At 34.3% G+C, this 12,819-nt stretch overlaps 1 protein-coding gene across 2 annotated transcripts; it reads right to left on the bottom strand.

Moving 5' to 3' along the window:
* Window positions 1-1,159: 1,159 nt before the first annotated feature.
* LOC127869395 (uncharacterized) lies at window positions 1,160-11,125 on the bottom strand. 2 transcript variants are annotated; one of them, XM_052411939.1, is made up of 4 exons: window positions 10,971-11,125; window positions 8,255-8,377; window positions 5,072-5,159; window positions 1,160-3,489 (listed from the first exon to the last, which is right to left on the bottom strand). In XM_052411939.1, exons 3-4 carry the CDS (start codon window positions 5,147-5,149, stop codon window positions 2,149-2,151), a joined length of 1,419 nt encoding a protein of 472 aa, XP_052267899.1. In that variant the 5' UTR covers window positions 5,150-5,159; window positions 8,255-8,377; window positions 10,971-11,125; the 3' UTR covers window positions 1,160-2,148. The 2 variants fall into 2 exon arrangements, with proteins under 2 accessions (XP_052267899.1, XP_052267898.1); XM_052411938.1 differs by having other exon boundaries at window positions 11,025-11,125.
* Window positions 11,126-12,819: the final 1,694 nt, after the last annotated feature.

Genomic DNA, 12,819 nt, shown 5'->3' with positions numbered 1-12,819 from the left:
TAAAAGTCAGTAAGTGCCGTTGTTTTGTACAGATCCCAGTTTGACCACTGTTCACATCAACGGCCGTAAGAGCTGGGCGAGATGTACGGACTTCTATTCGAAGTACGGAGGGTAGTATCATATTATCTGTACTCAAATACTTGGTCCTAGGTGGGTCTTCAATATCGCCTGCAGTTAGTAGTCAGATACATTTCATTCTATGTCAATATGCCGAAAAAAGGAAACGATGTAATTTTCGTAATTGCAAATTAAGACAAAACGCCTGTCACGTATTAACTAACTATTCTCCTTAATTTAATGGCAATTATTATTCGTTATCATACTGTAAAGAAACAATGAAACCAAACAACCATTATCATCAGATATAAATCATTTTCCGCTAGCATTTTGGGGTTATCATGTGTAAGGAGATACTCCCCCCCCCCCCCACTTAGCCCACAATTAATCACCAAACTCACAAATGTAAAAAACAGTCATATTATCGTTATTACAATCCGAAGGCAATACAAAAGGAATATGGTTTTGAGATAATTACCATTTAAATACCTAATGGTTAGGCAATAACAGAGCAACATATCTGTAACTATTCGGGGCACGAGGTTTTAAAACAATAACAAGTGTCAAATTTATTATAATTCACGATTTTCCTTTCCGTAAAGGATGACCTTGACCTTTTACCACACTTTGTTTGTCAGAAACACAATGCCGCCTACTGCGCCGCTATGATTTATTTAACAAAAATATAAACGTGGGCAGGTCTGATAACTATGTCCATTTAAAGCTTATTACTTCCCTTGACTTTGTTTTTTCGACCCTAGACCTTGAGGGATGATGTTCACCTTCACATTGTACCACTCAAAATGTGCAGCTCCATGAGATACACATGCATGCCAAATATCAAGGTGCTATCTTCAATATTAAAAAAGTTATGGCCAATGTTAAGGTTTTAGCACGGCAGGCGACGAGCTGGCTTTGACAATAGCTCGGGTTTTCTCCGAAAACAGCCTCGCTAAAAAACTAACAAACAGAAAACTAACAAAAGCATACACACGCTTAGAGCAAAACGAGATTAACGGTATAACTAGATTAACGAAAATCAACCATTACGTTTATCATGTATGAAAATATTTCCGCATAAAAACATCAATACTATAACATATATCTTTGTATCTTTAGATTCAATACAAACTATGTGTTTTGATGAAAACAGATTATCCGTGTTCAATAAAAGTTTACATTCACTTGTCCAGTAAAAAACACGAGCAATTATACGTTCACATGAGAAGTAGTTTAATCAATTTGCATAAAACAACTGCACTTTATTTCTTATTTGTGAATGCAACAATAGCGTTATTGAAGACATTTTAAAAATAGGAATGAACACAGATATGCACCATTTTTATCGATAAGTACAAAAATGTGTTAAATACTTTTTAATCAATATTACAAATCACAACAATGTTTCAACTCAACCAGAAAAACAAGAATATTATCGATACATTTACAGCAATTACAACAATACCAGTGGACTTTCAGTAACTGCCAGTAACACATATATTCATTCAGTGCAAATGCGTTAACAATACCAACCATAAACCAAGTGAATATTTAGATAAGAAGATGAGATACAAATGACACAAACACACTTTATTCCCTAACATGCTTACGCAAATAAACACAAGTCACATTTCTACATACGTCGACAAAATGAGTTACTACTATAAGTTCAAAAAAGAAATATATGCATAACTTGAAATTATACCGCTGGTTTCCAAGCGCGATACGTACATATTTTGTTAAGATATATACAATATAGCAAAAATACTTTACATAACTTTATTTTGCAAACTACTGTTATCTATGCGATTGACATTTTTTAATAAAGTGTATCGAAATTTATTGTTTCGGTAAAGTTTACAGCCTACTGTAAACAAATTTTATATAAAATTGTGCACATTTTTAAAAAGTGAAACGAACGTCTGCAAGTCAAACATCAATTACTTAACAAATCACTATTACGATTAGTTGTATAATTTTCACGTTCTTGGCAACAATGATCGGTGATTCGTTAAATATAATATGTACTCAAAAGTTATAAATACGTGTTGTCCGCGCCTCGATACTGATCTATTGATCATCGTTAACGTTTTACATCATAATTCTATCCAAAATAGCATCCAGGTTGAACACTCGACACCCTTCCATTCTCATCCTCACGCAAACATCCGTTATAACCTCGTTTATTCGTCTCTGTAATGCCTGCAAAATCGCATCGGTAAAGTCAACCTCCCCGTTCTCATCACTGCAGATTACCACTCTGTTCCTGTGCATAAGCATCAGCAACTCCAGCTCAATTCTCCTCCCGCTGTACCATCGTAATGGTTCAGGATGAGCAATAAGAGCTGTTCGTATCTTTGGAAGTCTAAGTATCATCTGTGGACCTTCGTTGAGCATATCTGTAATCGTTGATATCCATGTGCGTTGCTGTTCCCTATCCAGTCCAGAGGTTGCCATCAAATTCCTTTCTGGAATCATATAGTATGGTAGCTCTAAGGTGATCAATGCAACTCTAAGCGCATCCAATGCTTCATGCAACCACTGCAAAATACTTTTTTTATGAAACGAGGCTTGAGGATTATTTTCCGCCATCCATAAAACGATGTTTTTCAATGTGTACGATGAAACTTCTTTCTTACGTGGATGTAATACATCGTTCTTTATCATTTTCAATAAAACATACAATTTAGATTGAGTGTCATTAAGATTGCTAATTAGTTCGATCTCACCGGCGTTAAAACACACTCTCCATTCAACATGTTGATATTCACTTCCTTTAAATCCAATAGGCGTAAGAACTGCCCCAAGTGATACGATCCTCTGAACGGCTTCCGGTGGCGGCCAGTGGCGAGGTCTTGCGGCCCATTTTGACAGGATGTTGGGACAGTAGTAAGGTAATGCATGGACCAAGTCGCGGTGCAATTGTCCCCGCACTGTATAAGGCATTGACGGTCCCGCACGCTCATGCTGCACCGTGCCCTCAGTCAAGTCCACGTTCGACCAGTTATTAACATACAAGTCACTGCTCAAAAGTTCGCGACCATATCCGTCATCACAAAACGCATCATTTACTTGCTCGAGAATTGTTGTACCGCGTCTCTCCAGTAGCAGTCTACAGTGACCATGGTAACTCCTGCGGCTGAGTGATCTCAACACGGTTATCTCCCCAGGAAATGCACTTGACTTTACATCATCTTCTAAACAGAATACTCTATTATTTACAAACATTTGATCCACATCACTTTCCAAGTAGCTGCTCAGCCCCTCACATTTGCTACCCGTAATAATATACGTTGCCTTTCCACAAAGCCGTGCAGTTAACAGCTTGCCATACTCCCGGTATGCGTCTCTCCGAGCCTGTATGATCTCCTGTCCGTAACCGAGCCAGCTCAGTATAGTGCATGTCTCAACGGAGGCATTTTCCCACTGAATCTAAAAAACGTTTCAAGTAGAAACACGCTTCATGTCATAAATAACATTACATCGTTAGTAGTCAAATAAATCAGCAATACTAAAATTATTCCAATTTAAATTATTCTTTTACGGCCATACCATTCGATGTATTATCAATTTAAAATTCTAACACGGCACGCGACTTGTTTTCTATAGACAAAGAAGGAAATCAAGCGTGGGTTATTCTGCAATAACTTATGGGCGGAGCTTAATGTTTCGAAAATAGTTCCGAATAAATAAAGAAAATATTGCAGTAAAATGCACGTGCTAAAACCCGCTCTGAAAGAAATGTAATAAATGTAGCATGTATAAATGTAATGAAATAACAAATTGTATATTTGGTGATAAGTGGCATAACCACACCTACAAAGAATGTTATTGGTTAGGAAGCGTAATTCAGAAAACATTTATAGCATGTCAGCTTTTCAGTAGCATCAATAAACGTGCCGTCATTAAGTTTCTACGATTGTTGTTTTCAATGAAAGTGACGTCATTTGCAAAATATGTATGAATGAAAACGACGTCATATGTTTGTACACATCAATGACGTCACTAAATAGTGAACTTTGTACTAAGAAAGGCGGAGTATTGAAAAATATAGTTCACGTCCTAAAGCTTGAACCAAATCAATCAGAATCGTGTTAGAATCGAAATAATATTTTTCTATAATGGTTTGTTGTCGAATAACCCACAGTAAGTTGTATAGATGCCTGTTATCAAATCACTCGTGCTTCGCACTCGTGATTTAATTCCTACGCATCTATACTCCTTACTGTGGGTTATTCGACAACAAACCATGATAGAAAAATATTATTTCTTAAGTATTATCTTGTGAAAATATATTACAATTTCGTGTGTATGTTCTCAGTGAATAATCCAATAGTCGGTACAAGTATTGCCAACCATGAATTAATTAATAAATTGAATTAAGTGGATTGAAATAAAGACACTGAAAATATAGACGGTAATCAACGGCGAGTTCATATATATTTATGACATCCATTCATAAACATACTAAACATATAATGTTTAAATCTCTATTATCTGAAATTGCAAATGCGGAACGAATAATGTTATAACTATTGATAATAAACTAAATTGCTATGGTTAAAGCTGCATAATTTAACGAAATTATATCAACTTTAATTGTAAATACAATATATTGATGCTTAAATAGTTTTTTTAATAATTTGAAAGAAAACTGTGCAAAATGTTTGCCAAAAAGTAGTGCCGTACTTTGGCACGTGCAGACACTGAAAAGTGGTTATAAGAAGATTCATGAGAACGGAGCTATTCATTTTTAATGTTTCACATTTTTTACAGAAGTAAAGTATTAAATTTGGGACCAATTATTGATATACAGTATAAATTTACCGTTTTTCTTTTTTCTAAAGATGTTAACATATATCTGCCTTTAGTTATGCAAACATTAACCATCTAGATTGAAATGTCATTAAGAAATATAATAGGGGTAGGGGAAACGCAGACATATAAACGGGAAAACTATGCGTTAATTGTCATTGTGTACTGGACACAAACTGCACTCGACTTATCATCTTACCAAGTCTTGTTTGCTGGACATATTGCCCTGTCTTGGGAATCTTTCCGGTTCATCAGGTCTTGTGCAACTTTCAGCCATCCATACAGTGCTGAAGCGAGATGTTTGATAAATATAGGATCTTGCATGAGTGGTCGTTTTGTATTGAATTTATTAAACTCATCTTATAACATGACCTAGGCTCCAGGAGTGAAATAACGTAATGCTCAATTCTGTTTATTACATGGGTGTTATTCTATATCCAATAAATTCATCCAATCGGCATTCTTCATATGTACCACGTGACCGTCCAATATATTCCGGTATTGGATCCAAAAAGTCTGTATTTTTACCATATTGGACAGTTGAGTACAAGTGCACTAAGCAATTGTTTTATAACGATAAAAACCGTTACCGAGAAAAAGTATCCGAATGTACTATAATCGATTCACACAGGCGATATTTTGCTTGTATGTCTCGTTTAAATACTTTCCTATTAAAAATATGAGAGGAAATAAAAAACGAATCGAGAATGTGATATTTAATTAATTTTTATTGTTAGAAATTTAAAAAAAATGCAAAAGCAAGTGATATTGTTATTGCTAGAAATTGAAAACAAATATGCAACAGCAAAACAAAAAAATCAATTTTATTATCCTCAATGACAACTTTAATCCAATGCTAGCCTAATAACAACTAAGTTACAATGATATGCATTTCCATTTTCCATTTTCTGTTCTTCCATCCATTTATCGAAATGTATTTTAAACCACAGTATTTGTTGATAGCGTTTGTACACATGCTCACCATTCTGACCCAAAGGCCAAAACACAATTTACGAATTCGTAATCCTGACGGAGCGAGTTGTTTTATTCCTATCGAAGTTAACAATTATGCATGACAAACACACAATCCGAAATACGTTTTGCCTTTTGGATTCGTTCAATGCTATCAAAATGGTATAATTTGCTACTAGATTTATTAAACACTACCATCTCCATATTTTTTGTCCCTAAAATGCAGTGTCTTGCTTATACTAGTATGTTTCGTCAGAGAAATGACGTCACACGAGATACGTCATAAAGTGCGTAATCAATGAATGAAAATAAAAATACGGAAAGCTGGTTTTGTAATGAGGATATAGAATAAAAAGTTTATTACACTAGTTATATAAATGTGAAATGACGTCATTTTTGTGACGAAATGATGTCATTATTCCAGCAAATTTCTTTAGTTAAACTCTTTAACACTGTAATAAAAAGGTGAAAAGAGCATAACATAAAGAGAAAATGTGTTGGTCATGTTATAAATAGAATCTTAGATTCGTGGTCATTTTGTATTGAATTTATTAAACTCGTCATCTAAATAAAGATATAGAGAATACTAGGTCGGTGCCGAATAAAGCAAAGTTTATTTTGCGAGGCTTAGAAAATCTGAACCACGAGCCTTGGCGAGTGGTTCAGATTTTCGTGCCGAGCAAGATAAACTTTGCTTTATTCGGCACCGACCTAGTATTCGATTTATCCCATCAATTTTCTTAGTCGTAAATTATTTCTTTAAACATAGAATAGGAAAATCGAACTAGACGGAAAATTCCAAAGATATTTTAAGCAAACATTGTTTCATTATTTTAATCGTGTCGAGCCTAATACATTACAAAAAGATCAGTAACCAACCTGTTTTTTCGTTTATTATACCTCCAGGTCCCCGATTTTTAAGAAATAATGAAAAAAACAGACACTAAACAACTGCATCTTTAGCGTGAAACTACATGCATTGTGTCGTATGACGTGTTAATAATGACGTCACGAGTACGCGCACTTAATATTTGTAAATAATGTTTATTTGCTTTTTGAGTTGCATTATGTGATAAAACTATATTACATCTTGGTATCAAATTGTTTGTTTTGTTGAATCTGATTCGATTTTACTAAAAATGATTACTTTATAGTTGATTCCGAGTAATATGAACATTCTTCGCCGCGCGTGACAGCTATATTTCAGCACTGCTGAAATAAAGGAAAATTTATTCCACAGTGGTTTATTTCGACAATGCACGTCTGATGATGGGATAAAAAAACTCGGCACGCCTCGTTTTATCTTTATTTAGATGACTCATTTAATAAATTCAATACAAAACGATCACTCATGCAAGATCCTATATATCTCAATAAAGATAAAAACGAGCTTTGCCGAGTTTTTATCTTTATTTAGATGACGAGTTTAATAAATTCAATACAAAAATACCACAAATCTAAGATTCTATTTATAACATGACCAACAAATATTCTCTTGATTGTATGCTCTTTCCACCGTTTTTTCACATTGTTAAAGAGTTTAACTGAAGAAATTCGCTGCAATAATTATGTCATTTCGTCACAAAAATGACGTCATTTCACAGTTATATAACTAGTGTAATAACACCCGTGTAATAAACAAAATTGAGCATTACGTTATTTCATTCCTGCAGCGTAGGCCATGTTATAAGCTTATATGGACAAGAATATGTGATATAGTTCGGGTAATTGTCATGAAATACAAATCAATATTTTTAACACGATCACGAATACGCGTGCATGTACATATAAACTGATCATAGCTGACACGCTGCAGTACATAAGTTTAAGTTATGTTATGTAACGTTAACAATACTGCTTTTCAATAAAATGCAAATAAGATGGCTTCTGCCCGTGTAAAAGACACGTCTTATATGAAACCTGCCTTACCTTATACATCACAATTGATTTATTAGCCTAGTCAGGTAATATGCCGGTTGAATGACTCAAGTTAAATAAAAAACATTACGTCTCTAATATACCTGGGCGAGCAAAATGAATAGTTTTCCAAAAGAAATATTCGTTCAACGGCCTCTTATGTATCCCAATCTTTCAAATAAAAGGAACTAAAATGGAAGTAAATATAGAATTTTGATTTACTGATATTGTAACATACACTGCATGGTGTGTTCGATGCCACGAACTAAACTAGTAGTAAAATAATACACTTGATGAAGTGGGAACATTTATTGCTACTTTTGTGCGCTTACCTCATGCAATGGACCAAAATATTACAGTAGGTAATGGAGTTGTCGTTAAAGTATTTTCCTTTTACTTATCTGCGTTAATGTATAAAATTAAGTTTAAGTCATTATATATTGAACAAAAGTATCATTATGATTACTCAATACAATGGCAGATAATATAATACCGTGCCCTTGACCGATCAGTAAGGTTGTTCTTCGGCGCGGAATGTTTGAAAACTGCAGTAACGCACGCGACTTGTGTTGATATGGCATGTGGACCGCCACGTAGCTAGTTTTTAGATGTTGTCCTGCAAAATAATAAGAATATTTTTTACGCAATAGAAAAAAAGAACATTTCAAAAGAGCATCTGTAACACTTTATATGTTATACATTAAAGTATAAATGCACATGCTTCAATTTATAAAATATGTTCAATACTTCATTTTGAAACAACATGAGAAACTATATAACTCTCCTCAAAATTTGAGTTTGCTGAACGAAAAGGACGTTATCTGAACAATGACATGCGTGAATAAATATTATCAGTTTGCTATCGGTTAAATGCCGAATGAATTTAAGTAAACTTTTAACATGTACTGAGAACATAAAATCAAAACTTTATATAGTTTTGCTGCTTTTGAATTTATTTAAGAAGTTGTTTAATGATCTCATTATTTTCGCCGGTGCCATTTTATTTTACGTTGAACATTTACCGTCGACATTTATATGTTAATGTCGCAATTACCGTAACAGAAATACACCTTTTTAAGGCTCAGTGTGCTTGAGCCTCAAGTGAAAGTTAAAATACGACACATGCAGACGCCTCACGAAACTTGGATTCAAACATTTAAACTGTTAACTTGAATAATTGGAAGCTAGTCCAGTAGTTAATTCAACGATATATTTCAATGAAAACTGAATCAATGCGTATGGTAGCCGCGCATGAACCCCTGTTGACCAACAGTATTCACGAACAGAACGCAATGCATTGACTTTTTATATCAACACGTTTATCTGCACCTGTTCGGATTGAAATTTATATAATCACAATTCATATTCCTATAATCAATGTTCAACCGCATTTAAGAAATCAAAAATTGCCGACTTAATATTAGGCGATTAAAATTGAAAGCATACATCTTCACAGTAAAATATCGCCCGGAGATTTTCGATTGCTGCTCACGACACCTAATGAAAGCAAACAACACAAGTAGTTTTACTAATGATAACTTTAATTTCAAGGCAATATCGGCAGATTAAATGACACTAGCATCAATAACCGCGACTGCGAGCAGAGATGAGATAAAACGGTTGGTCACTTATTCCATATAAAAAAATACGTGGCATACACATTCAATGAAAAATTAACATATTTATCGACGTTACCAGTCTTTGGCCGATAAACTAACCACAGCGATCATAGATGACCAATGTGTGATACACCTATTTCAATACTGTGTATACCAGAAGTCATATAACGGTGATTACACAATGTTATTTTATGTCGCTACATCCGATTCAAACTTATCATCATTAACGAATTAGCCTGTCACGTGGTTCATGAGATAATTTTTAAAGACCCACATACATTATTAGTCTATCTGGACAATGCCGCTTCACAAAGAAATTGATTAGATTGTCATAACCACAAATGTGGTTTATTACTTGTTCAAGTTTATGTTCAAATACCTATAATATACCTATATATTTCTACTTGAGGCAATATTATAAATTAATTATATGATTGGAATTCAAAGCATAATAAAATCGGACATCGGAAATAAAGATTACTGAATAAATGCATTGTTTATAATAAATTTAATTAATCGAAAATACCTTAAAATATGACCAAATTGATCCATAAAAATATATTAGTTAAGCAGTATCATTTATCTGAAAGTAATGACTTGTTTTATCTGGAATGTTTATTATTCAATCCGTAAACTTCGCTACCAGGAATTTTCATTCCGCAACCGTAAACTTGCCGATTTAATATGATATTTTATGTAATATATACTTAACTTGTTATTACACATTCGCCAACCGTTTTGCCGGAATTCATACCGAATTTGACAAGTACCATGGCTATTGATAAGTAAAATATGTAACTTCCATTGCAGGGCAAAAAATTTAACATGGAACAGTGATTTTTTTCCAATTTGCAAAGTTCTCACTTTTGAGTATAACTAATACTTTTATGTATGTTAATTTAAACTTGCGCTTTTGTAAACAAGAAAACTAAACTGTAGAGAGTATAACGTAATTATAAATAGCAGACGTGCCTTTAGCCCTCGGATACATCAGGCCGTTTTGTTGATATTGAACATAATACTTAATATAATCTGGATAAGCCTTACCAATGTCGGTTGATGCCAGCACAATATATTCAGTCAAATCTTTGCATTCGTCAATTTTGCATTTAGAAAGAAGATGAAGTTTTAACATTATCATAAACGTACTGGGTCAACATTTGAAATAAAGACACGCAGACATGAACACAAATTTTGTTCGGAACGCATGCTAATAAAACAAACACCTTCTCGTCACTCTGACTGCAATCCGCCATGCATTCTGAACGATGACATCAGTCATTTATACTACTCAAACAAAAATGTCAAACCCGTGAGGGGAATCCCCTTTAAGTGAGAGACGGTTATTTTTAGAAATGCATATTCATGTCAGAAATGATAAATATGGGCTTCGTTTCATCTCACCATCGCATTAATTTATTACAGTTTACAAAGTTATTGCAATATTTATAAGCCGAGAACAAACACAATACATATAGACTTTAATTACACCAAACATTTCTATTTTCCTTTTACAATGAAAGAAGTCACTTTCGATTTCAAACTCTGAACAGTTAAGTTAAAAGCGAAATACTTTTACTAATACATAACCTTCGCGTTTCACGTAGAATCCGTACGCGTAATAAATTAATAATAAATCCTTACCATAAAGAACATACTTGGAGAACAATAGTTAATTATAATATCATATTTAGTTCGCTTAAATTATACACTTCGTCATAAGACGAACATCTCCAAGTGGTTACTTCCCCTCGATAACAGAAAGGTTAGACACCACTAACACAGTCTTTTAACGTGTCTACCTCCGTGTAATCTCAGCCGTAATAGACATTAAGTTCCGATAATTGATTCGAATATTTCGATTTTAAAACTAATGTTAATAGTAATTATTTATTAAATATAGTAACTTGTCCGTGTTTTACAGTAAACTATGTTTTAAACGTTAACGTTTGAAAAAAAAAATGCACAAACATGTGCATAGTATATAAAACGCTCCATACTGAAAATCATTCGAAACATGAGGGAAATTATAACGTGTACATGCAATGGCTACGGTTTACCTGTTTGGGGGTTGTAACTACGACCAAGTGTTTGATTAAATTTCACGATATCATTTCCCATAGGTTCAATATTTCAATAGTCATATGAGTTGAAAGGTCGGTGTGAATTAAGCTTGATGTCGTTCAACGAAAGGCCGTAATCATTTTAACAAACTGCATCTTGTATCGATCTAGTCACCGATATGAAATTAGTTTTATTTGTAAATCGGGGCTCTTTCTATAGTAATTTAGAGCAGACGATTTTTATAATATTCAAGCGCGTGGTTATTTCTATAGTATCGTGACGTAGGGCTATTTCAATTGTATTGTATTACTGTGGTATTTCGATAAAATTGAAGCGCGCGGTTCTTTCTGTTGTATTGTAGCCCGGGGTTCTTTCTGCAGTATTGTAGCGTAGGGCTCTTTCTGTAGCATTGTAGAGTGGAACTCCTTCAATATTATTGTAAGTAGCGGCTCGTTCTGTAATATTGTAGGGAGCGGCTCTTTCTGTGGGGTTTGTTCTATAATATTTTATAATATTGTTGTTCTATAATATTGTTACACATGACTATTTGTGCAGTATTACGCACTGTACCCTTTCTGCAGTATGTAGCGGGTCTTTTTCCACAATATTGTATCGCGGGGCTCTTTCTGTAGTATTGTAGCGCGGGACTCTTTCAAAAGTATTGCAGCGCGAGTGTTTTTATATATTATTGTAGCGCGGTACTATATCAATATTGTACTATATCTATAGCATTGTCGCTCGGTGCCCTTTCCATAGTATTTTACCGCGGGATTATTTCTATAATATTTTACCACAGGGCACTTTCTATAATAGTTAAATATGGGGTTCTTTGCATAGTATTCTACCGCGGGGTAAGTTTTAAAGTAATGTAGCGTAGGGCTCTTACTATAGTGTCCTAGCGCGGGACTCATTCTTCAGTATTTTAGCGCGAGGCTTGTGCTATAGTATTGTGGCAAGGGGGACTATTAAAGTGCGGGACTCTTTCTATAATTTGTAGCGCGAAACATTTTCTATTTTATATCGCGGGACTGGTTCGATCGTATTGTAGCTCGATGCATTTTGAATAGCCATGTAGACTATTTCTATACAATTGAAGCGCGTGGATCTTTTTATAATATTTAAGCGCGGGGCTTTTTGTTTAGTATTGTAGCGCGGGGTATGTTCTAAAATATTGTAGAGCATGACTCATTTTTCAGTATTTCAGCACAGGACCCTCACTATAGTATTTTAGTGCCCAACGCTTAATATTGTAGCGCGGGATGCTTTCTATAGAATTGTAGTACGGGATTGTTTATATAGCATTGAAGTATGAAACGTTTGCTACAGTATAGTCGCGCGGAATTATTTCCATAGAAGAGTAGCGCGGGGCTCTTTA

This window comes from Dreissena polymorpha, chromosome 2, assembly GCF_020536995.1.
Source record: "Dreissena polymorpha isolate Duluth1 chromosome 2, UMN_Dpol_1.0, whole genome shotgun sequence".
NCBI lineage: Eukaryota > Metazoa > Mollusca > Bivalvia > Myida > Dreissenidae > Dreissena > Dreissena polymorpha.
Note: the sequence above shows the minus strand (reverse complement) of the source record. Positions and strands in the feature narration are given on the sequence as shown.